The 27,791-nt window shown below is 38.4% G+C and overlaps 1 protein-coding gene across 2 annotated transcripts in view; it reads right to left on the bottom strand.

Moving 5' to 3' along the window:
* The window catches only part of LOC146509563 (seizure protein 6 homolog), a 93,693-nt gene that overhangs the window by 32,466 nt on the left and 33,436 nt on the right, over positions 1 to 27,791 (bottom strand). For both annotated transcript variants that reach the window (XM_085174343.1, XM_085174344.1), the window contains exons 2-3: positions 13,090 to 13,848; positions 12,559 to 12,680 (exon numbers count right to left, since the gene is read on the bottom strand). In XM_085174343.1, the coding sequence (XP_085030469.1) occupies positions 12,559 to 12,680; positions 13,090 to 13,848 (881 nt within the window). The remainder of the gene's footprint in view (positions 1 to 12,558; positions 12,681 to 13,089; positions 13,849 to 27,791) is intronic.

The following is a 27,791-nucleotide window of genomic DNA, read 5'->3' as shown; positions in this document are numbered from 1 at the left end:
CCCTAGGCTGTGTTACAGGATTGTTAGTGCAGCAGCTTGGAAAAGCTGAGACAGTGGGCAGGATGAGTACTAGTCACACGATGATAGCAAAATGAATTTGGTCACGTAGACAAACTGTCACTCAGTCGAGGAGGTGCTGACAATGACTGCAGAGAGGCTGATGGACGCTGCGAGCCTGAGCTTAGAGGTGACTTCTTCCGGAATTATCCATGAGATCAGCCACTTTGATTGATTTGATTTTTTTAATCAATACCAGATTTAAACCCAATCTCTGAAGGTTTTCTGGGATACAAGGTGCACAACAAGCAGTCAGTCATCAGGTCAAAGATGCCAAGATGCTTTTTTTTGTAGTTGCATAGTTGCATGTGTCTTAAATAGGAGCGTCACAGTGAGTAATAAAAGAATGAAACGTGACTTTAGAATCAGATTCTCAATTCCTCAAGGGTAATGAGAATGACAAGGCTGTGGGCACAGTGTTTTTGGAAATCAGATTATTTAGGTTATTTGACTGTTTTATAACCTAATAATTCTCCCTACAGGCTCACAGGAGAGCACAGTAATTCTCCTTGAGTTTAACAGTCACACTGATATATTCGAAGAATGAGACTGAAAAGTAGTCAATGTGGAATTGCAATTTAGTTTGTCAAATTTAGCAAATGAGAGCCGTAGAAAACAGATGTGAATGATGTCATCTTAACTGCATTGTGTTATTATGTAAATTTAATTGTGCAGTTACAGTTACTGAGGAAACTGTAATTAATTTGTAGTTACTAATCAAATAGTGGTGATTCCCAGATGCACAGTTGTTCCAGGTAAAAGCACATGCAAAATGTAAAGTTTATTCTGTGAGATAAGAAGTCTTTCTGTGCTATAAATACAATAATTTCCTTCTGAAATGAGAAAAAAAAACCCTCTAGTATATACTGTACAGTGTAAAACATTACATAATCCCACTGGTTTACTTTAGTGCATCATATCTTCTCTATTTTTTTGTCACCAGTGTGTTTTGTCCTGGCTTTCAGACGTTTGATGTTGATGCCTTAAAAAAAGATTAACACTTGCTGTGACACCTTTATTGCAACTCACAATAAAAGTGTCTTAAGAGAGGAGACATCCATATAGTGGCTTCCAGAGCCCAATGAAACAAACACTTTCGTAGCATACCTACTCTCACTGTCATGGGCTTGTGGTGGACCTGCTAGAAAAGCTCTGATTTATAAATGTTGCTTTGTCTATGGTGCAGAACATTAAATATTAACATTTTTTATTTTTGTCATTTTTAATATTCGCTTAAGAGCTTTTTGTGGCTTTGTTTAAAAACAGCATTTGAATTAACTGAAACACAGAAGATAATTTGATTGTAAATTGGATTCTTAATTACTTGATGTTCACCTTGGATATGGTATTGACAGTAGTCTTTGATACTGCAGCAACTTATCATATTCAGTGAGCAGAACAAGATTGCGGATCTGTGACTACTTGGTTTACATATATCAGGGAGGCTTATGAAGGATAGGTGAGCAGATAGTGGACAGAGAACATTTGGACTGATAGATAGCTCAGCCCCAGAGGGCCCTATCATCTGTCATCCACCCTGGGACCTGTCAGTGCACCCAGCAACAGCTGTCCTGCCTCAATTATGAATCATTGACCATGTCAGGAGACATCAGACTACCTTATCTTCTCCAGTGCTACAGCCAAATGCCCACGGGGACTCACTGTCTCACTCACACTCACACACACACATGCGTGTTCCTCCGGACTGTAATGAGAGCAGTATTATGGTAAGTCCTAGCTGGAATCCCTGCCTCAGCAGACACATTTGTGTGGCCAGGGATTTGGCTGACCAAGCACACTTCTGCACCAACCACATCATTATCACAGGATGCCATCTATACAGTATGGTGTTCCATTTTCAGAATTATGTTGAGAGAGGAAAGAATATCTTTCTTTTTCTTTTTTCTCTCTCTTTTTTTTTCATGAAATAAGCTCAGGACAATAAAAGAAATGCAACACCGACCTTGGATAAGGTGCACTTTCTCTAGTAGCATTATCTTTCTCCCAACCATTGGTCCAATATTTTTCCAGAGACAAATCAAAATGAGAGGACTAGAGAAGAGAAGGTCACCCCTCTCCTCTACCCTGTGTCTTTTCAATCAAACCACTGTAATGAGCACACTATCCTGCAAGGCTACAGTACAATTGTGAGGCCTAGAATTGCACTTGGAATACTAACTATGAATGAAAATGTCCATTATAATGTTCAAAAAGACAATGATATTTGTAGGACTGAACACCTTGATCTTGAAGTGTAGCCCTGTCGAACAAGGAGCTTTCTTTGAACTGTACTATTGTGTGCGTCAACAATGTTATCACATTTGAACAGAAAACAGCCAAACACAGAGTTCATGGAGTGATTGCGTCATACTGTACAGTTAATCTAATACTAAACATAAACTAAATAATCCATATTATAAAGCCAGGAGTTATTTTAAACTTTGATATTTATGTTTAAAAATGTAAAGTACAAATGCAGTTTGGACAAAACCCAAATGTTTCTCCTGGTGTCCTAAAATAGACACTATATCAAACCAATCTGACTTCATACACGTGAGATATGGGCATTGTTCACTAATTTATTCATTTATCTGCAAAATGAGTTAACTGTCCACAGAGGCTTGCTCTCGCTGATATTTTATTGTTGAAAACATCTGGTGGCAAAAAGTAATGAACATTTACACTGACTCACAGGAGCTATTGCTTATGCAGAAATGAGCTGTATGTAATCAAAATGATACCGCTATACATGGAAATTAAATGACCCTGCCGCTGGGGGCAATAAATCAACAGCCACTGGACTCACCAGCTGCAGTATCATAATTACTATGATAAAATCCCCTGGCTTATAAACTGGAACATACCAGAAATGTGTCTACCTTGCTTGCGCCTCCCCCATCACAACCACCATCACAACCACTGCCATTTGAATAATTTTTGGCCCATCCAGTTGGCAGTTTTCGTGTATCTCTGGATAGATTTGTGCAAGCAAAAAAAAAAAAAAAAAAAGGAGTTGTAGTGCTCATTATATAAAAACATTATCTTAATTGAACATTCACCTCTACATAAAATAGTCAAGGCCATTTCCTGTTTGCCCTGCTGTCTAAAACAATGGATTCCTACCAATAAGCAAATGCTGAATGTTAATGAGAATGTGCAGGAGCCAGAAGCTGCATACAATAACTCACTCATTGTCCCTTGTGTTTAATTTGAGCTGGCTCTTGAGTTTACCAAATCCAACCACCTTAGTGATAAGTTAAATAGTGGATGCTGGGTTTTTGATTTTTGTTCTATTTGCTTACAGTTACTCAGACATTAGAAGCCGTTTCATTAGATGAGATTCTTTCTTTTTGATAAATCAGCTTCCTTTTCTCTCAGGCCATGAGACCTCAGTTTATTTGCTACACTGCATTTTTTGCATAGATTTAAATTCATGCATTACTGATTACTCTTCATATTTTCAAGCATGCATCTCTACCCTCCCACTCTCATCATGGCACTGAAAGAGGTGTGGGGGGGGGAGGAGGGGGGGGGGGGACTTCACCTTCTGCCAGACAGACTTCTTCTTCTTCCTTTATGACAGCTAGCTGGGTGGAGGAGCAATTAGTGTCACCTGAAAGCATTCCTCTCAGGATTGCAAGGCGCCATGAAAACTCATCTCGCCAAAGCCCTGAAAAGCTCATCAAGATCAAACTGGCCTTCTTTATGACCTGACTTACTCACCCACAGCACAGGCTGATGAAGGTTTCCTTTTGCCTCATCTCAAGTTGATTAAAGGCAGCAAGCCTCTGCTGGCTTCCATTCCTCAGTCAGACTCGTTTCCCTGTGACACATCTGCGGTGTCCTTTGTCGTTTGTGCTGCCTGGGACCCGATCCAAAGAATGGCCTAAACATTACCTTGTTAAAGCACCGCGTGATTACGTTCATCAAAGAATTTTACGAGTGGAACTTTTGTTTTTACAAAAGTGCCAAGACTCGCTTTTGTTGAAAATCTTTCCATCTTTGTTGTGGCACTTCCATCTGAAACGAGCACCAGCGGTCACTGAACGCCAACAAAACAAATTTAATTCCCTCCCTCATCAGCCACCCTCAGCCAGGGTCAATGCCTTGTGCAGTTTGCTTCTTTTGTAAGAAATGCTAGAATTAAAATCGGAGTGCAAGGATCAATACAGCAATTCAACCAGCACTGAGAGGGGCCTGTGTGTCAAGTATTTGTGCCGCTTATTAACATGACTATTGATTGGAGTCAGAGGAGCATGGTCACAGAAGCAGCATCAAATACCAATCATTAACCCTCTAGTCAGTTTTAGCTATAAACTCTTGGCATGCTCTGTAACATCTTAATCCTTAAAGGGCATTTCATTGATGGTCATCCTTGGCAACCCTGCCTTCAGTGTCATTCATTAGCATATACAGCCCTGAGCTAATTAGGTTTGTTATTTTTTGTCTTGTTGGGTTTTTTGTTTTTTTTTGCTTATTTTTTTTTGCTGTTGTTGTTTTACTTTGGAAGTATCTGAAACAATATGTACTCCTCTCAGGATTGAAAATAAAAACATGGAAGTTTTAAATTTCTCCACTAAGACTGAAAGCCTTTGATATTTATAAGGTTTAATTAAGGAAACAAACAAAGGGCAAGTTTTCTTTTCTTTTACTATAAGATGTTAGTTTTTTTAAAACAGACCATTTTTGCTTGGTTAGAGCTGCTGCGATCATGGAAACCTGCAGTAGCAGGCCCACTTTCTATTTACTAACTGTATCACGTTTGCAATACCTATTTTGCAACATACTTTTAAATGATTTTTTGAATATCATATCTGACTCGTTTTAACCAGCATAATCAGCAAAAATGAAGTTAAAGAACATCAAGTCAGAACAGAATCGATTCTGTTCATAATTATTATGGATAAAATTTCTAGGTGTAGCCAAGCGAGCGAAGGCTTGCACTTGAGTGGTCTCAGAATCTCATCTCTGCTTTTTACAGATGATGTGGTTCTGTTGGCTTCTGGAGCAGTTTGCAGCAGAGTGTGAAGTGGCAGGATTGAGAATCGGTACCTCCAAATCTGTTTCCAGTCCTCAGCTGAAAAAGGGTGGAGTGCCCACTCTGGTTCAAGGACAAGTTCCTGCCCCAAGTGGAGGAGTTTAAGTATCTCAGGTTCTTGTACATGAGTTAGGGAGAAAGAGGCGGGAGGTCAATGGACAGATTCAGTTGCATTGATGCAAACGCTGTACCAGTACGTTGTGGTGAAGAGAGAGCTAAAAAGCGTAAAAGCAAAGCTCTCAATTTACCGGTTGATCTAAGTCCCTACCCTCACCTATTGTCATGAGCTCTGAGTAGTGACCAAAAGAACAAGATCATGGATACAAGCGGCAGAAATAAGCTTTCTCCGAAGGGTGGCTGGTGTCCCTTACAGATAGGTTTAGGAGTTTGGCCATCATTTAGGAGCTCAGAGGAGAGCTGTTGTTCCTCCACATCAAAAGGAGCCAGCTGAGGTGGTTTGGGCATCTTACAAGGATGCATCCTGGGCGCCTCCTGTGTGAGGTGTTCCAGGTATTTCTGACCCGGAGGAGATAGACCCAGGACACATTGGAGAGATTATATCTCTTGGCTGGCCTGAGAACACCTGGGTGTTCCCCTGGACAAGCTGGAGGAGTTGGCCAGGGAGAGGGAGGTCTGGGCCTCTTCATGCTAATTGGTTGCCATATTTTATTAATTTACTCCCCTCAAATACTATGAACTGGATTAGACAAACCAGAAGAGAGAAGGAACTGGAAAAAAAATAGATGACAGCAAGGTGGAAAAATAACTGGGTAAAGTAAATAAAAGGTGATGGTGAAAGACTAAAAAAAATATAGAGTACTGACTGCATAGTGACTCCTGAACTTTATCGTGAATTATAGTAGTATAAGCTTGTCAGTAAATGGGAGCACTAATATAATCAGTCTTCAACACAGTTGGAGAGATTTGCAATTGGTTTATAATTCTAGTAATGCATTAACCAATGGTACTCACACATTACAACTGCTTTGAGCCAGAATGTAGAATTGGGTATGAAACAGACCTGAGACAACCAGTGCATCGCCTCAAATGGTTTCTGCTTGAGATGCAGGCAGGTAGTTCAGCAAGCAGAGGAAACAGAGAAATCAGAGCAGGACAGATGGCCTGGAAAGCACTGATATCTAGCTAACCCACTGGATTTATTTGATCAAATAAATAAAAAAAAGCACCATAACAGATTCTAAGCACTTTAATGCCACAGTCCAGTTCTGGAAAACCTCCATCTGTCCTCCCCTAAAACCTTATTGCAAAAGTGCCAGTGGAGTACAAGGGGAGATTGATATAGAGATAAGATCTGCTTTAGATATCACTAATTCACAGCTGGAAAAAAAATCACCTCCATGTGTATTTAAACAGTGGGAAAAGGGACTAACATGTTCCTTCCTGTTGATTTGGTAGCGTTCGTACTCCATAGGACTGTCTAATGGCATCTGTAAGCCCATGAGTCTTTATCTTTATTCAATATTAAACTAAGTTTGATTCTAATTCTTCCTATTTTCACAGTTTGAATCTACAATCAGTTTCAGAGCCGAGGTTGGAATTAAACCCATAAAAAAAACTTCTCCCTAGTCCCTAGTGTTGTGGCTTTAAAAGAATTCATCACAGCTAACCTCATAAAATAGGAGTGAGTGTCAGATGGAAATCAGTACTTTACATCTCATATCCAGCTCATAGTTTGCACAGGCTATCATCCTGTACATATTTTCTGTATTTAACTATTGAATACAAGGCCAGGACATAACAATTAAAAGCTGCACCTAATGTCAAAGTATCCTGCCCTTTTCAAAACTACTTTTAGGTTTGGTTTTTTGGTTTTTGGTCTTTTTTGTTTATTTCTTTGTTTGTTTGTTTGTTTGTTTTTGTTTTTTTTGGGGGGGGGGGGGTAGTGACTAATAGTTTAGGTTAGTGCTAAAAGGCATGTTAGAGAAGCTTCTTAATATTTGCAGTTATTCTGCAGGAAAAAAAATCATTATATGTTCAGAATCACCAGATGGGGCGATGCATTCTGTTAGCCGTGGCAGAGGGGTTGAACAGTCAGGCTGGGGGCAGTAAACTCTCGTGATGCATTTTTCATCCTCCCTTTCTCACAAGAAGCCAGACTGCTGAAAGGAATATTGACTAAATACAGAAAAGGTTTGATCTTGCTTATTTATTCCCCACCAATTTCTGTGGGATTTTTTTTTCAATGCAGGTAGAATTCAGCGGGGGTTTCTGAATGCTGTTTAGATTTATATTTTTTCCTCTGAGCCATAGGTACATAACAGCAACATATAAATATTTATCACAGTCTCCATATTTGCCCTTCAGATTATTTCCTTCATCTAATTTTCCTCCCCTGCCTTCTGTACTGATGGCTACCTTCCAGAATAGAGGCCCCTTCATGATAATGTCTCTACTACAGCTCCTCTGGTACAAAGTGCGGTGCATTCAATCTGTGTTAATGGTTGGTAATGTAAATTGTATCAGTACACAGCTTGAAAAGCGGGCACTAAGAGCTTTTAACCCAGGTTGGAGTTATTTTGTATGTTTCTAGCAAACCAACAAATCCATAACCTAACTGGAGAAATTGAAGGGAAGATGTGATCCCTTCACAGATCAATATGTAATTATTGCAAATAGGCTCATCAGACAAGTGAAAGCAATCAATTGTTTTTTTACAACAACTGGTAATTTCATCTATTTCATCCCTGCCAACATGGGTATGTTTTTGTCTGGTTATCTGTTATCAAAATTACTAAAAAAAAAAAAAAAAAAAAAAAAAAGGAAGGATTTCAAACTTTAGTGGAGACCAACTTTATACCTTTCCACTTAAACAACCAACTGTTGATTTACAATGATATCTTAGTGAAAAATCTCCCAAAACCCTCCACACAAAGGGCTGCGTACAAAGAAGACACCTGCTGTTACAGAACGTGAAAGTGCTTGAAAATCTTAATAAGCATTTTATTTGATTCTACTCCTGTTTTTAATGTTGGGCCAAATGGTGGCTTTTGTGAAACCCTTTGATTTCCAAGTGTTTTTCCAGTTTATTATTATAAACTGTTAATCTTGTGTCAAAAATAAGAATGTAGGATTTGAAGGGGAGAGTGATTAGATGAAGTAACTTTATCTTGAGCAGTTTCACCCAAATCACAACAACAGTCATCTCAATGCATTTTATATTGTAACGTTAATATCGTACAATAATAAGTGAGGTGGGAAATGGTCTAGTGGTCCACAGAAAATTTCTGAGGAATTTTAGATCTTTTACCTTTATTGCACAAAAGGACGAGAGCTGGGTGCTAAAGTGCAAACTGCATTCAGGAAAGAAACTGAAACTGAAGTATACTGCCAACACAACATCAGCTTTTTGTATCTCCACAGACAGCATGCTAACACAAAGCTAGCAAAGCAGCCAGAGTGATGTTAAAGCTCAGTGTATACTGATACCAGCCCAGTAGCCAGAGCCTGATCTTCAAGTCAGGCTTGTGCCATTTTAGCCTCCATTTCTACCAGTACTTTTTGGGCTTCAACTCTGCTTTGCATTCAGCTTAGGGTTCAGCACTTCAGCTTTGGCTTAAACACTTAAAGAAAGGCTGTATTTGTGTTCTAACTAGGATTGGGAACTGTTTTGGGAAGCCGGACTGTAACGTGTTATTTATATTGTCAGCAGGTTTAATACTCACCAGAGAAAAGTAATTTGTGACTTACTTGTTACATTACTTTCTTGTTACTCTGTAAAATGACCTGAAATGCAATGTCTCACAATTACCAGTTAACAATACAAACCTTACGGTACAGTTCCACACACCAACACAAATCACTATCCTAATGTGGATCTTTCTTTTAGTAGTTGTACGCGAACACAAAGCTGACACCATAAAGCAAAGCTCAAAGAGACTTTAAAGTATCATCATGATGATCCTATTTTAGAAACATGAACAGGTAGAAAGGGAGGCTGTAACTTGATTGCTCATCACTGCCTTTTTTTCCCACATGATTCAACAGTTTTTATTCATTATCAGCACAAACACAAAAACAAAACAGAACAAACAAAAAAAACCCAAAGGGAATCACATACATTTAAAGTCATTTACAATTATACATGTGGAAAAGAGAAAAAAGAGAGAAAAAAAGAGGGGGGAAAGGTATTTACCATCTATTTACCCACAGATTTAAAAAAGAAACAACAAGAGTGAATTCTCCCCTCTCAACAGTTGGGACAGAAGCAAAGGAGACCAAACATTGAGGAACACTACTGTGTTCATCACTGCCTTTGTTACCTAATAAAGTTCAGTGTCAGGCTGTTAGACTGGGTTTGGGATGCGCTGAGCTTTAGTGTCGCTCTGACTTCTAGGCCAGCGGTCCCCAACCTTTTTTGCGCCACGGACCGGTTTATGCCCGACAATATTTTCACGGACCGGCCTTTAAGGTGTCGCGGATAGATACAACAAAATAAAACTAGTACCGGTACCGAAAAAAAGAAGATTTATTCATAACACACGTGAAAAGACCCAGGAAAACCGAGTTAACGATAAAAACGATAACAAAAAAACCCTGAAAACCATACATTTCACACCTGAGCCTCTACTCTCGCAGCCCGGTACCAAACGACTCACGGACCGGTACCGGTCCGAGGCCCGGGGGTTGGGGACCGCTGTTCTAGGCTAGCTTTGTGTTAGCATGCTATTTAGCAGTTATTTAGTTAGTTAGCATAATACACTTGTCTCTTGTCTTTTTGGTTAATAAAGATAAATGTAATGACCACGCCACTATTTTCCTCTTCCACAGATGAGCTGAAATCAGATGACTGTAGTGTAAGAGCACAAGTAGACAAAAAGCATGTTTGTTTGATGTTTTTCTCCTCTATTCTTCCAACATACAGATACAGTAATTGAAGAACCTTTGTGTAATTTATTAGCTGAATTTAATAGTGAAAAATGTAATCTGATTACTGGTCACATGTTATGGAGTAGTGCAAATGTAACGATGTGCGAATGTATCAAATTAATATTAATGTTAATTATTCATATTTAATTTTAAATTACTATTAAGTAGGAATAATTACATTCAAGTTTTTCTCCTTGCTTGCACAAATTACTCACAAGTGAAAAAACAAAATAGTTCCAATTTAAGGTTATATTTTATGGTTTAAAAAGAAAAAGGTTGTTCTCCTTGCACATAGTTGTATGAGGACATTGCTACGCCACATTGCTACTCTGTGATAATCTTTTTTTTCTTTTAAAACCTTCCAAATCTTGGATAGGTTCCCTGAAGAAGAGCTTCACACAGTGCTGATGAAAAGGCATGGCATGACACATGCTTGATTTCAATCTCTATCTCTCCACCTTCAGTCACTTCATGCATTCCCAAGGAACACGGGCCTTGTTTCCTCAATCTCTTCAGTCGTGCCAAGCAATTGTCTGTAAGTTTGCCATCAGATCACTATCAGCTTGTCTGCAGGAGGGAGGGGAAAAAGTGGCCCCCGTCTGCTTGCATGGTGGTTTGAAATGCATGGCTTCATCTTATTTCTTTATCAAGCCCAACTGATGTGTGAATATAAAATGTCTATATATTTTAGCTTTATAGCCTTTCAGTTTAAGAAATCTTCTGCCAAAAGCACTGGAGAAGCTATGAAAGCAAAAAGCTGATACATCAAATGCCTATGTGGGTATGCATGCACATGTGCGGGTGAGTGTGCATGTGCTTATAAGTGCTTCAAGATTTACTTAAGTTACCCAGAGGAAGCTTTCAGAAAAAAAAGGCACACTCTCAAACATATACTCTGTCAAGACTTATCTTCGCCCCCCAGAGGCAGCAAGACAAAGCTCACACATTTTATAAAGTCTCCAATGGTAAATGAGGCGTTTGAAGAATTGCAAATGCCAGGGAGCGCATACACTGACAGTTAATTTTTATAACCTTTTGTGAAAAGACTTACCAGGCAAACATTCAACCTGAGACAGACCCCGTCACTTGTGTCCCCATCCACCCACTCAACTCAGTAATTCATTGCATTTCTATCTCTATCAACCCACACAAGACCAGAAATTACTGTTACTGCTTAAACTAAACCAAAATATGTCACTGCTCTTTACTGGTTTAATAAGCATTTTATAAAGCATCAGAAAGCACAGTTCAGGTTGAAATGGCTATAATCAGTATTTTTAGATTAACAATGGACCATGTTTTTTGGGTCGCTCTGACAAACCCACAAACAATTATGCATTTCCTCCCAGCTCCCATGAGCTTTATAGCCTTTTTCGGCTAATTGTTTTGTCAGACTGCAGAGTTAGTATTTTGGTTCACTGTCTCCATACACTGAAAGCTGTTTTCAGTATTTAAAAAAGTTTAGTGTGGGTTTTTTTTGTTTGTTTGTTTGTTTGTTTTTTTAAGATTTATGACATTTTGATCTTTGTGTGCATATGTTAAAAACTGGGATTTCCTTTTTACATGATTCTATTGGTATCCCATTCTGAACCTTGGTTCTTGTGATTTTCAGTCTACAGTTCCTGATATTACTTTATTTTTGACCTTGTAATGAAGTTCAGCTTTGGTAATCCAGTGTTTTGGTTCACATCTTAATTATTATTACATTTTTTGTCTTGCTTCTCTTATCCCTCCCTAAGCCTGATTCTGCCAGAGGTTTCTTCCTGTTGAAAGGGAGTTTTTCCTTCTCACTGTCGCCAAAGTACTTGCTGATAGGGGGTTATATGATTGTTGGTTTTTTCTCTGCATGCATTATTGTAGGGTCTACCTTACAATATAAAGCATTTTGAGGCGACTGTTGTTGTGATTTGGCATACAAATAGAATTGAAATGAAATTGAATTATTATTCATTGTAGTTTTATTTCCTTTGCCTCTTTCTACGTGTGTAGTGTGAGTCTCCTTATGTCCACATTCAGTATCTTTCTCTTAGGTTGGCATCTTGTTAAGTGTTAGCATTCATTATATTAGTCTCCTCTGGCTATTTCCTGCTTTACTTTGAAAGTTTATTTTCTTAGTTTTACTTCCTATCTGTCTCTACCTGATTGTCCTGATTGCCTTCACCACTCTCCTATCTGTCATTCCCCAATCAGCCCTCGGTTATAAATAGTCCTGTCTTCCCTTTAGCAGACTGCAGAGTTAGCATTTGTCATAGCATTTGTTATTTCTCCCTTGTCTATTCCTCAGGCACTGTCTTGTCTTGTCTTTTTTCCATCACCTTTTGTGGTTTTTCAACCTTCAGCTTCCTGCAGTTGGGCCCTAACCTTTACGCTCCACACAACCTGACAATATCATTATATTCCACCTTTTCAGACCTCAAATTTTATCCCAAAGTTCTTGCAGTGCTTTGGCTAGAGCTGATTTTAGCCTGTTCTCAGGTGGCTACATAATGGAGTTTTGAAACTTACCAAACAGCCACTTCATCAAACGTTCATCAAATTACTAACATTATAATTATTTTTGAGCTTTTAGCACTGACCTGAACTTCGATGCCATATCCCAGGTAGACAGTAATCAAGTAGTTACACTCCACTCCCGAGTCAAGTTGCTGCAGGATTTCAATGTTACCCTCAGGGTCAGTGAAATTCAGACTACACGGCTCTGTGGAAGAAAGTAAAAAGACAAGTGATTCCCTTTTTCCCGGATCACTGATCTTTCTGACAGCCCACCTGTGTCTCCCTGGCCCTGTAACCCTCTAACTATCTCTGCAGAGATCCTCTCTGACACTACTCATCTGGGCCTTCAGCCCTCTGTGGCCAGTGGGAAGGGCGGGCAGGACACATCAGGAAAAATCTGATTGTTTTTGACACATGAGCAACTCCGTTATCCCTGACGGAAAGATGAATAGCTGTGTGCAGAATGCAAAATGAACAGGAGTAATGCAGAGGATCTGATGCTTAATTTTCTTTTCCTCTGGGATACATGTGTTATATTTAAGGGTAAATGTCCAGCTCAGTACAGTACATCCTTGAAAGTCAGAGAAAAAGAAAAATAATATTACTCTGCCTACCTGATGTTTGCATGGTGGTGATGGTGGTAGTTGTGGTAACAGTCGTGGACATTGTTGTGGTGTCTTTCTCTGAAGAAGCTGGAGTGAGCTTGTGGAGCTGATGACCAGGGCTGGTTTTGTTTTTTAGTGCCGTTTCACTAGCTTCCCCCTTTTCCATCTTCCCCGAGGTGGCCTCTTCCGGATAAGCACCCAAACTCTGAGGCTGACTTCCTAGTGAAGATGAGGGAGGTACTCTGCTGTTTTCACCACCTGAACCTCTGTTATTTGGTGTCACCTGGGTGGTAAGTGAGTGTGTTGTTGGATCGACCTTGTCTGTCCCCCTGGTCCTCTCCTTTGATTTCTTTTGAGGCATAGACACGGGCAGTGCTGGTGTTGTGGGGGGAAATGTAGTCAGCGGTGATGTGGCAGCCACAGTAGCAGTAGAGGCAACATCTGAAAAAGCTGGAGCGTCCTCATGGGGCACAAGTTGAGTGACAAGGTCTGCTGCATTTGGAGCAGACACAGAGCCTGGCATGGTGGGATATGCAGCCACAGAGCCATCCCTCTGAAAAAAATGCTGGTCCCCCCGGAAGTCCCTTGTAAGTAAATGCTCATGAAGCAGCAGGCCCTTGAAGACTGGCTGGTGGTTGGGGATGTTCATTGGTGAGACGGTAGTGATGGAATGGACTTCACTTTCTGTGTCCTGTGTTGATGAGTGTGTGAAGAGGTCCCTGTCTAGGTCCAGTGTCCTCTTACCGATGCTGTTACTGTCTTTTGCAACTGAAAATTAAAAGAAAAAAGAAAAAAAAAAGTAATATAGTTATATTAAGCAAAATATTACAGTCCAGTGATCTATAGAAGCAACATGCAGTATACGAGAGTAGTATGTCTTTTTGACAGTTTCATTATAGAATCATCAACTCTGCCAGCCTATAATCTTGCAAAATTATGCCTAATGAGGTGAGAGGCTCTCCTCTTGTATAATTCTTCCACACTTTCTTTTTTGCGTTTTGCTATTTTTAATCAGTTCATTATGCATGTGTGTGTGCGTGCGTCTGTGTGCAGTCAGGCTGGAGAAACTATGACCATAATAAAGTCCTTTATAAATTTATTCACTAGCAAGTCAGTCTAATAGGTTAACATAAATATAATATATAGTGTGCATATAACTGTACAGAGGGAGTATTTAAACACATGGAGTGTATCCATCTTCTATGTTAATGTAAAAAACTTTTAGTACTTAACATATTAGGGTATTTTTAAGACCATGTACACAATTAATAAGGTAGTATCAAAAACAGATTCAGATTTACACTCTCTATTCAATGAAAGCTTGGCGTGAGACTGAGAAGATGTAGTCTAGCTTTTGGATAAACAAGAAAAAAAAAGTAAAAACACCACGAAATGAAAACAAGCTCTCTATTAGTCAATCATGGGTAAAATCTGTTATCATTAACCATCTAAATCATCTAAACCATCTAAATCAAGTAGTCATTTTGCCATTCTGATACTGGCACTTCTAACATAAAAATATATCTAACTTTCAGCATTTGACAAGTCAGCCTGGTACTATTTCAATAATATGTAGGGTTTGTTAAGGTTTGCAAGTTCATATTATCTTCTTTTATACACATATGTCAACAAGAAACAATGCTGTCAGCTTTGGCACTTTAATTAGCTTGCATTTGGGGTGACAGTTTGCCTTAATGAGGCAAAATAGCTGCCGGCACACTTTTCACACTTAAAGATGAAAGGATGTTGTTGACACCGTGGCAGCAAATCAATGAGATATCCCTATGTGAGTGCTTCTATTACAGCACTCCAAGAGCATGACAGAATCTAAGTTTGAAATCAAAACCAATGGAAGACTCCGTTATATATTTAGGGCTTCAGTCAGAGAAGCCTAAAGGCTTGTCAGCAACCATCTGGCAACCACCGGAATTGAGAAAAAAATATGTATTCCCCAACTAGTTGTGAGTGGCTGCTGGAGGTAGCTCATATTTGCTGTGAAATCAATTGCTAAAGCCTCCTTCACACAGGTCAAAAGACTGGTCAGTGACTCCGGGTAGTCATGAGTCGCTAGGAAGAATATGTATTCTGTGAGAGGCTGATAGATGGCAATCATTAGTGTGAAACTGGTTATAAAGAACGATACAGTGATGCACCTTGAAACTGCTTTGATTGCTAGCAGGTTGAAAGTCACTATTGGTATGCATGGAAGACACTGACACATAGTCTTCTTCTATAGGATTGGGAGCCTTTGTGCAATCACAACTCTTGCCATCTGGTCACTTTCAGTTACAGTGCATGTTGAAGCTACTTCTGCGATGGCTTCGTTTTTCCAACCTGGAAGTTGCATCTGTGTTTTGTATTGTCGGGAGAATATTTAACTATAGGGACCAGAGGGTGCTAGGTGATCGTGCACTGGTCTCTAGGCCTTTGTGATTCCCTTAGAGGTCATTTGCACAAAAAATGTTGAGTACATAGAAACACAGCACACGCACTGTTTGTGCCTTGAAATTCTAGATAAGCCTGTTTCTTTAATCGTACATGAAATTATACCATGATCCTCAGCGTGAACTCTTACAGAACTCTGTTTAATCTTCTTTCCTCACATCTGATTCAATTATAAAGCTTGCATATTCTTCAATCGACCAACACTTTTCAATGCGTCGATTATAAGAACCCGTCACTTTCTTGCATATGAAATATAGCATATATTTCAGACTCAAATCAGCCTGCCAGTTGGTAAACATTCACCCTGCAAAGTCAAATTTGAAGTTATTGATTTCCTAAGGATTCCACAACAGGAAACATACATTCGGGTTTTTAAAAAAGAAATAGTGTCTGAATAAATTTGAAAAATTGCTGTGCCGAAGGAGACGCTCTGCTTTGCTCATAAACTTGGAAAGAAGTTGTAAGACTCTGTAACATTTTGCTGACGCAGAGTACTTTTTACCACCACCGGGCACATTGATAAAACTTTGATTGGGCTATTCAAGAGGAAGAGTAAACAGCTTTATTACAAAGCCTCTCCTAGGCGGACAGAATTGACACATGGTTTTACATTTTACTGACAAACACGACAACACCACATTCATCTTTTGTGGTGACAGAAGCAATTCAAAGACCTTTTGATGTTCTAAGATGGAGGAGAAACATTTCCTTGTAGCCTTATTCTGTCACAACAAGGGGAGCAAGAATGGCGATATAAAGGCAAACTAAGCATATTTGACATGTCATTCTAGCAGAGAGAATAAAGAGTCTAAAGGGGGGGTCTTCATAAATGATTTAAGTATATAAGACTGGCCTTCAACAATCTCAAAGACACACATACACACATACTGCATAATAAATTGAGAGTTTTCATTTATTCATTTATTTATTTTTATCATAATTACTGTAATTGCTCCTTGTGGCTGTTAAGCCCTGCCTCCTGCTGTCTTATCTTCCTCTCCCTCTGTCTCTATCTTTGTAGCACAGATTTCGACCATCTATTTTCTGCCCTCCAGTCAGAATATTGAGTGAATGTGGAGAGTGAGGATGGAAGGCTGGGTTGAACCAGAGTTTCTCATACACAGATCAATAGAGGATCAATGTGTACAGGTTGAAGACCTCACTGTGGTGATTACAGAGAGGCACTGCTACCATATTGTTCTAATCTCCAAACTTTAATTGGCTGTTTACAGCTGAGGTTTGGAGCAACAGGGAGAAACTGAATTTTAAGCACCATTTCTATTAGTATTTATGCATTTTAACATGTATTTTTATTATCTCAACAAATTTGGCAGTTAATCAATAAAATAATTTTGGAGAAATCTAATCAGGAAAGTAATTTATTTATTAGTTTCAACCTGAAAAAAAACCATGTTAAAATTAGTTATGCTTCATCCAGGTACATCATTAAAATACTGACTGCATATAATTAATTGTCTAATGCTATAATTCAAGCCAAAAATTGGCTTGAATTTCCCTTTTTAAATTTAAATTCCTTTATTTCAAACTGGTTCAGCCGTCGTGATGTCAAAGATCATCACTTTTAATGAGCACTGGTTTTCTTGGAAGAACCATCTTGTTCAAGTCCTAAGTGGTCAGGTTGAGAGCATGGCCAGGATCATCATCATTTTGGGGGGTTTTTGTTTGTTTGTTTTTACTTCACCGTTTGTGGGGTTCATTTGCCAGGAATTTTTCAACAGTGGTCTAAACGAAAATAATATTCTGCTTAAGTAGCCTGAACTGTAATTTTAGTCTTCTCTCATACATGTTCTCAAATAATGCAAAAAAAAAAAAAAAAAGCAAGACCAGAAGCAAAGCTTTCAAAATGTCATGCAAATGTTTAAATTGTGATGCTATTCATGGTAATGTTACATTATGAAAAATAACTTCCTCATAACACAGACAGACCTTGTTATGGAAGTTGTGAAAAAAAAGAAAGTAAGACTGTGTAGTTGGGAAAAACTAAGTATGCCTTGTGATTTAGTAGCTTCCCATATGGAAAAGAAATAGTAAAAACTTATATGATTTACTCATGAAAGTGGCCACTTTCTCATTACTTTCATATATTGTTTTAGTAAGTATCCAAAACATACAAGTTTCATTATATAATTTTTCAAGGGATCTTATATCTGTTTTCACTCTTGTATGCTTTTCATTTCAAGTTTTACACAAGACAGATACAAACTTTATAAGATTTATATATATCTTTTCCATATGGGTTGAACCACTTCTGGAAGCAATAACGGGAAGTGATGTGACCTTTATCAGTCTCTCAAATCATTGCAGAAGGATTTTGGTCCATTCTGCAGCGTTGCTTCAGTTCCTTTAGGTTTACAGGAATTCTTTTATGCACAACTCTCGTAATGTCCCACCTCAACATTTCAAGGGTTAAGGGTTGAAGTTTGACTGGGCCATTGCATCATGTCTCTTAATTCTCAGCCAATCTGCTTTAGATTTGCTGGCATGCAACAGTGTCCTGTTGCATGACATAATTTTGACCAGGCTTTAGCTGTCGGACAGATGGCCTCACATTTAACTCTAGAATACTTTTGTATACAGAGAAGTTTATGGTCAATTCAGTGACTGCAAGGCTCCAAAAAAGGCCCAAATTATCATCTCCAATCATCATGATCAAATGTGGTGCTGAGCATTTGGTCTTGTCTGCCCAAAAGAAATTGTACCAGAAATCTTGTGGTTTGTTCTGATACAACATTGTAAACTTAAGCTGCGTTGCCATGTTCTTTTTAGAAAAAAGAGGCTTTCTCCTGGTAATGTGCTTGGATTTCTACTGCTGGGGAGATGGAGTGTACATCCCAGTTTAAAACTTTACTTTTTGATAAACCTTATAGTTAGAGCCGCATCAGGTTATTGTAGCATCATCTTTGTCATGCTACAATAGGTCTAGGCTGCTGAGGGCTTCCCGTGATGTATGAATCTTTCTTCTTCACTCTTCCCGCTGTCACCAAGTGCTTGATCACGATATGTGTTCTGATTATATGTATGATACAGTTTTCTCTGTATTAATGTCAGCTCTTTACCTTACAATATAAAGCAATATAAAGCACCATGAAGTGAATGTTGTTGTGACTTAATGCTACATAAAAATGCAAAAACATCTGCTGTTATAGAGGCGCTCAAACTTTTTGACGATCAGTTCATCAAGTGCATTTGATGAGCAGTACCTGGCTGCTACTTACCCTCTTAATTCCTATGGGACCACTAAGGGTTTACTTAGTTTGTATTTCACATGACTATGAAGTATATAGTTCATAGTATATAGTATAAAGTTCTGTCAAGTCACAAGACTTGTGACAAGATTAGTTTTAAATCACAAAGCCATAGCAGCTGTTATCATTCGTGGAAGCTGTTGCTTCTCTGCACCCCAGGTAAACATCATTTATTGACGTGCAACAGCTAAAAGTAGCAACCATGCTGCACGCTAAAGAGGTTACGTGTATAAACGAATCACATCACACTACACTGCAGCTGGTTAATTAGAGCTAATTCATAAATTAAAGGTGGTAATTGCAGTGACAGAATGACGTTACTGTGATATTATTCAGTGCATTAGAACAAGTACAATAAAATACCATTTATTGTCCCGGGGGAAATTTAGTTAGTGACATGTTTCCTTTGTGAGCACATTCAGTACACGTTTATGAGACCACTTATCTGAGAGGAAGGAAACCATTTAAAGAGTGTGGAATATATTCATTTGCCCCTAAAGAAATCTGATGTGCTCTCTTGCCCCGTTACATCAAGAAGTACCAGCTCTGCTGTCCAAACTGAGAAATGGGAATATTAGACTTAGTGATATAAAATAACCTTAACAAACCGAGACAACTCCGCATCCTTTAGATGTCACCCTGATACCATAACAACTGTTAAATGGTGCAAAATGTTATACATTTCAACTAGGCTGTGATTTGGTTTTTATCTAGTGAAATCCTTCGAGAAGTCTAACATTAGAATGTAGAAAACCAAGAATATATTTACAGTCCTATGGCCTGCAGGGCCAATTATAATAAAGATTTTCCAGCAATCCTGATTATGTGCATCATTTACATTGGGAGGCACATGATCATGCTTTGTCCATGGATCCATGACAATCTCTCAGTCTACACTGACTAAGATGACAGAGTGAGCAATCATTGGGGAACGCTCCTCAAGATGGCAACAGACAGCCTCATCTCTTCAGTTGCATACAAATGGAGTCATCAGTGAACACTCAGTGCATGGAGAGAGCACTAATAAGATGGGACAAGCCACACTTGAGGCAGGCTTCTGATTGACATCAATCTCGTAATATCCAGGGGCTTTATTTCCTTATTATTACAGAGAGCCACTAGACAAGCAAATCAATAAGCCACTTCCGCTGGGCTCAGATACAAGGGCTTCAGGTCTCTCTACGTAACTCCTTCTAGGATTCTCAGTGGAGGTTTGCACTCATTAATTCATTGTAAAGCTAAGGCAAAAATTTCCTGTTGCTGACTTTGACTCCATTTCCCCGAGTATGTGCAGATTCTACACTTGTTTGCATAAAACGACTAGGAGAGACCAGAAGAAATAATGGGGTGAAACTGATAAATGATTCCATTAGTCAACTTAATGAATTGATCTTTTAATTTTCCTTGTGGGTGTGACAGGTGCACAGAAGGGGAAATAAATAAACAAACAAAAGGTAGAAGGAAGGAAATGAGGAAAATTAAATTGATTACTGGATAAAACCGCCAAGAAAAAAGGGGGGTGAAAAAAGTCACGATTTATTTCTCAGGCAGTAATTTATGTCTAAAAACAGAAGTGACATTCCTATTTCATAGCATCACATTTTCCTTGTACTGTCTGTCTGGCTTTTGAGTCATGGGGATAACAGCATATGGAGATGAGACACGCTCTTATCCTTCATGTGACCTTTGACTTCATTGAGCAGAACCATAACTTTTCCCTTTCATTTATTCTAGCCTCTCTGAGTTCCGGTTCATTGAACATCGTCCTTCAGACAGCCTTTAAACAAACTGTGTCTTAATGGTGCCATGAAGCTCGTAAGGCCTGACCTTTAAGCTGGAGTAGAACAAAAACAGAGTTACACGTCACCACTATATGCATTAAAACCTACTGTAAAGCATTTAAGTTGCAGGTGGTAGCAGGTCTTTCTTAACCAAAGCGGAACTTAAAAAGTGTGTTAATTGGTAATAAACTGTTGCCAGCTGAATGTTATTTGAAAAACAAAATCTGCTATTTTTTTATTTACAGGTTTTTTTTTCAGCTTTTCTTTGGCCCAAGAACAAATAATAAATGAATACGTGTCTTGTTTTACAAATGCCTGGCATTAAAATTACATCTTCTTCCGTAATCGTGATAGAATCTGTCTTATGTAGAAGCCAAAGCCTTGTTGCATTTCAATTTACTATTGCTCTGCATCCTAGAAAAATACTGGGAGGAATGTCTATTTTCACACTTCATTTCCTTCCATTAGTGTAATTTATCTTTTCATTTTCTTCTCATTTACTCCATGGTGGAGTCAATTAAGAAGAGAGCTGTTGGTGAAACAAGAACTACAACTTTAAAATCTGTAGCCAGTTACAGTATAGTGAGAAAATTACCCCACCGTGTTTTAACAACAGTTGTAAAGGGAAAAAAAGGGGGGGGGGAAGTTGGAAGACTGAGTAAAAAAAACCCTTTTAATTCATTTGCTGAATGTATGTCTGTCAAATGCATCCAGGTATTCAGCATGAAGACGCAAACACATGATGAAATGCATAAATAGGCAGCATCATTATCTTGTAAATATAGTTATCTGAGAGAGAGCGCGGTGTACATCTGTGGCTCTTCTGGTGACAGCGCAGACACTACTTTGAATTTAAAAGCTACTTGATTGATGTCACACCCTTTGCCCACGTTCAAATGATTTCCCAAACCTACAGGAAATCCATCAGCTCAAGGAAAACACTACTAAAGAGCCACCCCAGCAATTTTCAATCTCATCCGTGTACTTGTTATAGATCGACGTGCCAATGTGGACCATTACACCTGTCAATACTCTCTATTTCATGGGGAGGCTTATGTTATAACTCTGAATTAGACCAGACACAAAAACAAGATTCATTTTAGCCTCAAGAACTCCTTCTTCATCAGATAGTACAGACCATCTGAAAAGACAAAAGAGAAGGGAAAAAAGCACTTTCTCATTTATGTATTTATTTATTTATTTATTCATTTATTTATTTATTTTTGGTTTGTGTTGTGAGATATGTGAGAGCTCTAGAATTATGTTTGTGGTATTTATGAGGGGGGGAAAGCCATTATCAAAGTGTACTGAGTAGAAAACGAAGTATTTTTTCTAAGAAGTATTCTTAGGAACGACAAAGACAAAAGACTGCGAGGAAACTGAGAGGAAAGCACGTGCACGCTGACCTGTGTAATATTTATCAGGGTGAAATTGGTGTCCTCTCCAAACAGACTGATGCCATACAGCTTGAGAGTCAGGAGCTGAAATTGTATTACAATGCTTTAATCTCGGCTGAGTGGCCAAGAGGTCATGCTCTTGGAAATTGAAGACCTGAAAAATGAGCTGCAGAGTCAAGAAGGCTTGAAAAATCATGAGATGAGTGAGGAGAGGGTAGCCTGCTCCTTCACAGTGGAGGAATTTCTCCAGGAACTTGAGGAGGTAAAAAGGAAGCATTTAGCTGAAAAGCAGATCCTTTCTCATGAGCTGACCACTCTCAGAGTCCAGAAAGAAAAATGATCGAGGGTCCAGACTGAGTTCGAAAAATTGGAAATTGTGGATATCGCAGGCAAATTGGAGGACATGCAGGTCTCAGATCAGCATTTGGCTCAATGCATAATGAAAAAACTAAACATGGTGAATTTATTAAGAGGATCCAGGCAGAGACTAACTATCTAAACACTTTAAAGCAGAAGAGCTTATACCAAAATGAAAGAAGCCACTTAGATGAGTGACGAAACATTTAAGTAATTTGATTAGATGTAACTTTGTTACTTAAGTACATGATATATAATAAGTTCATATCTAACACATTTTCCTTAATGATTAGTTATTTCAATAAATAAACCTGTGCTCTTAAATATTTGAGTTGCATTTTACTCAAAATGACGGTTATTCTTGAACAAAAGGTGCACGTTTACGAGGTCAAAGAATCATTTTTAGTCTTTTCTGCATGTAGGCAAAGCTCAGACTGAAAGATTGTTCTTTCTTTTTACAGTAGGTGTTTTCATTGCTGCAGAAATTATGGGAAAAAGAAGAGCAAACATCAAAATGAACCTCTATTTTTTTTGAAAAATCCTTCAACAATAGTCTATATTGACATATTTTGTTTTGTGTAGAACAGATCCAGCACTTCTTGCTTCAAAATTACCCAATTTATTTTAAATGCACTTGCTTGAATGCATTGAAAACTAAAAATGTTTTCCCCGAGTGTTACACGCTGTAGAAACCTCCTCCTGCAGAGTCAGCTTCCAGTTAAATAAGCTTCCTGGTATTTGGAGAAAGTGAGATACAGGCTCCATTTAGTCCCGTCTTAAATTCCAACACAGTTCACCTTGTTTCCAACACAGAAAAAGCACTGTGTGAAATATTCAAGAAATTTAATTTATTAGTTATTGTTCACAGACATTAAGAAACTCATTAGTCAAAAAAGTACTCTATTTGCTTTCTGTTCCCTTCGTGTTTTGTTTGGATTGAGCATCAGTCTACTTCAAGTTTAGAAAAAGATCAAGGTTTGGGTTAAAATAGTTATAAAACTAATAAGAAATATTAAATAATATTATACGTTGCAAAGTTTACCACTTGTTCCAAAGCTCCATTTTCCATGTTCCCCCCATGACAAGTACTGCGAGAGATGTCTTTAAAAACAGGTGCAGAAACAATACTTACTTTCAACACATTCAAACAGATGTATATTGAATCCACACCCAACACTGTTTTGACACTGAGCTTCGTCACAATGCTTATGTTATGATACATAAATGCACAAGTAGTTTGCTTTAACTGCAAAAGTAGTTAAGGCAAATGATTAAAAAACGTTGTACTAGATCATGTTTCAGGACGGTATTAATGAAAGTGCTTCGTGGGTGCTTGTTTTTAAAAATGCATTTGGTGTTATAGCTCAAATTGTGGTCTTGGTACTCTGATCTCTTGCTTCAGGCTAGTGCTGCTCATTTCTAAATGCTGCTATGAGTAGCTTGTTAGGTGACTTGAATGCTATATTTCGTCGGTGATCTTAGATGTGGCTACTAGGTGAATATATTTGGATTACCTGAATTTTAATACGCGAAAGAAATATTTGTTTTTATATACTTTGTTACAGGTTTCTATTTAAAAAAACACATACACATACACACACACACAGTTTGAATCATTGTAGTGCATGGGTTAGCACTGCCAAATCCCTCTGGCTTGCTCTAACAGTCCAAAGATAGTTTCATTTTTAAATCTAAATTGGCCATAGGTGTGAATGTGAGTGTGTGGTTCCCTATTTGTTAGCCCTGTGATGGAGTGGTGACTGTACCCCGAGTATCACTGTGCGATAACTAATGTCTCAGCACCCCCTCCCCAAAGAAGTGGAGAATTGTAGAAATGGATGCATGGGTGGAATGACCATGGATAAGGAGGGAAAGTGACAGTATATTTTATGATCCCATGGAGTACTAATTGATCAAAGGATTAAACATGTTTGTGAATCTTAACCTTTTGCATATTGACTGGATTAGGTGGATACAGGTAGAGAGCAGACCTTTGGACAAAAACAGTTTTGTTTTTTGTTTCTCTTTTTACTCTTAGATCTGACAAAATCAGAGCATTTTGGATATTTTCTATGTGCACTCTGACTTAGCAAGCAAGTAAAATAACTGATCAGGGGTTTTTTTGAACAGAAGACAAAAGAATACAAGCAGCATACACACAATGTGGCAAAACCGATATATGTTTTTAGATGTGACGGTTGAATCTTTTTCAAGGAAGGGCAGAGACTAAGAAATATCCACAATTAGGTAACTATTCTTCAAGCAGGGTGACAAGCTTACTGGAAAACTGCATCCAAGAGTAGAGACAGTATTGATACAAACATAGAAGAGGCTAGACAGCATTGTTATTGTTTTGGCTTTGAATTATTTTTTGCCCCGAAGCTTTCTATTTTAGTGTGTTCAGCATGCTTTGTGATAGTTTAGTCAGCGTAGACATTGGGCCATTACATGCGGACAGCTCTAACTGTTGTAGCATTTTATCAACCCTCTTAAAAATGAAAGGCATTTTCAAATGTTTGAAAAAAATGAGCAATTAAAATATGCATTTATCCACTAACTGGATTAAGTCTAAGTGACTGCGATATTTTAAAACTATCTCGAAACGAGATAAGAACGAATATTGAAAAAATAATAATCAGTAAAGGAGAGGATAAGAGAGTTCAAAAGAGAGAGACAAACATATTTTTGACCAGAAGCATTTTAATATCCCAGCTGCATGTAAAGTTTGAATTACTTTTATTCATTTTGGCAGGTGGATGCCAAAGAGCAAAGTCAGGTGAGGGCCTGTGAGTACACAAGTCTCAAAACATAAGCGCTGTAAACCAAAACACAAGCTGCCTATTGGGAGGTGAGGGGAAACAATATTAACACCGACAGTGATGGATGGTGTTGCTTCCTGTAGAGGTCTGATGGATGGAGGACTCTTTACAGGTACGAAGCACTGTTTTCTAGACTAAAAGGGGCCTTTTGTGTGTTGTGCAAACACGAGTAAAATGTGCGTTATACAAAATAGGTGTGCAACATTAATGTATTTCTTTTGCATAGATATAGACAGTGTTTTCTGCCATCCGTGGGTCCATTATTACATATATGCTTGAATATTACCAACAAATAAAGGTGAGATATTCCTAAAAGCTCTTTCCTAATATGCAGCAGTGCTTGCTTTGTCTCTAAAAGCAAATCTTTGCCTGCTCATCTTCGCTTTTTGAAATTGCACCACTCTTTAGGTAAAGTAAATAGCTAGATTATTCAAAGTTAGTGATCTGAAATGTTTCTAAAAACAGTCAAATTTATGAAAAAAAATATAGCAACAACAAAATGCACCAAACACTAAAGACCAGTATGTGTCATGGCACAGTCATAATAAGCTGCTGTGTCAGGTTTATGTGCATTAGTATTAACTTCCCTTTCCTCAATAGTGTCACACCTAAAAACAGATCAGTTTACTGGCCTCAGACAAGAAAAAGAGCAGCTAAAGGTCAAAAACCTCCTCTCCAAAAACAATGTTATATTATCTGCCTCTGCTGCACTCAGCAGATAAAATTGATGTTGTTCTTCCCACTGCGATGGTTATATTTGAAGTCAACAGCGAGACACTTGATGTAGTTTATGTTTGGACTTTTCATATTCTCTCTCTACATATGGCACTGCCGGGCTTTTTACAGCTCAGAAGGCAAAAAGGTCCTGAAAGGTAAAGGAAACAAAAAGAAAATTACATTAATTAAAAAGAACAAAGCACTTATTCATCATATCACGTTAACAGTCACCCACTTTACAGTAGCAGGTTGTTTAAGCTAAGAATAGCTCTTTTGAGCGGCTCCGCTGCCAATCACAGCTGCTTGTAGCTTATTGCTTTCATAAACTGTTGCTGCACAGTGCACTCGCTCATGACTGAGAGACACCTGATATTCAGCTTTTATTTTATTTAACACAAGAGGATGCGGTGCAAGAGCCTGCTAGGTTGCCATCCCAGGTAACCAGAGAACATCGACAGACCAGATAGTTGGAGAGGTATCCTGGCAAACTTCACATTAGCACTGGTGACAAAAACCAACAGAACACCTATCCCTGCACTGAATTTGAAAAGTTGCTCTCTTTAGGCTTCTAAGTAATGAAAGGAATCATTAGAGTTTGTAAACTTTTTATTTAATTTATTTTCTTTTCTGTGCTTTATAGCTTTACCAAAATTGGATTTCAGGCCTGGCTACCCTAAGAGGATCTACAAACACACGTGGTGCAAGAGCAAATGTGTGTGAAAAAGCACAGAGTGGAAAAAAAAATAAGGGTTGAAATTAAAGTTGTTTAGCTTGAATGGATTTAAGGGCATGAAAAGTATATTTTAGTAATTAATCTTTTTTCTCACTGTTGAAATACATTTTTAATGGTTTGTATCTGTTTCAACAAAACAAACCAGGAGGGTCAGTGTGTGCTCCTCTCTCACACTCTGTTTTATGCAGCTGAACTGGTGTGTGAGTCATTGCATCATTAATCCAGTCTTTAAACTATAGGTCCCAACAACCAACAGACGTCATGAGTTTCTACTATATACTGTAAGCAAATTACCAAAACATTGGTGAGCACTGATGCTTTAACTTAACCACCATGGATCAACACAGTGCAACATTCTCAGTATTTGATGTTTAAATAATTTATTTATAATCCCATGGATTATGTTTCTTATAACAAAAATTGTTTTGTATTGAGTTAAGCAACAATATAGGACTCTATGGTCGTCTACTTTTTTTCTGTATAATAACTAACTAATAATTAATAATAACATGATGAGCACAACCATGCCCTTAGGCTTTTAGGCTTACGTTACTAGATCAACTGCAGCTACTTTCTCAGAGGAGAAGCAACCTGAGCAGTCTTTTATACAACAACACTGGGACACTAAAAACACTAAGAATGCATGAAGTTGTAAATTCCCAGCCCTTACCAGTGTGCACTATTACATTCTGCGATCCTTGTGATGTACATGGTACACATTTTAAGATTTCCCATAAAAAGCCGCAAAAACTCAGTGGCAGGTAACAGCTGAAATAGTTGCAGTAATGCTAATATATAATATGTACACCATTCAGGCATAACATTATGAGCAGTGACAGGTGAAGTGAATAACACTGATTATCTCTTCATCGTGACGCCTGCTAGTAGGTGGGATATATTCGGGAGCAAGTGAACATTTTGTCCTCAGAGTTGATGTGTTAGAAGCAGGAAAAAATTGGTGAGGATTTCAGCGAGTCTGAAAAGGACTAAATTGTGAAGGCTAGACAAATGGGTCAAAACTGCAGCTCTTGTGGGGTGTTCCCAGTTTGCAGTGGTCAGGATCAATCAAAAGTGGTACAAGGTAGTAACAGTGGTAATCTAGCGACAGGGTCATGGGCCATGGATGCCCCCACCTCCTCACAGGATTTAAAAGAAAGATGTGTTGCTAGGACCTATGTTGTGTTTACACCCTTTTT

The sequence above is a fragment of the Neolamprologus multifasciatus genome, chromosome 10 (assembly GCF_963576455.1).
Source record: "Neolamprologus multifasciatus chromosome 10, fNeoMul1.2, whole genome shotgun sequence".
In the NCBI taxonomy this organism is placed as follows: domain Eukaryota; kingdom Metazoa; phylum Chordata; class Actinopteri; order Cichliformes; family Cichlidae; genus Neolamprologus; species Neolamprologus multifasciatus.
The sequence above is the reverse complement of the archived record's forward strand: the minus strand, read 5'-3'. Positions and strand labels throughout refer to the sequence as shown.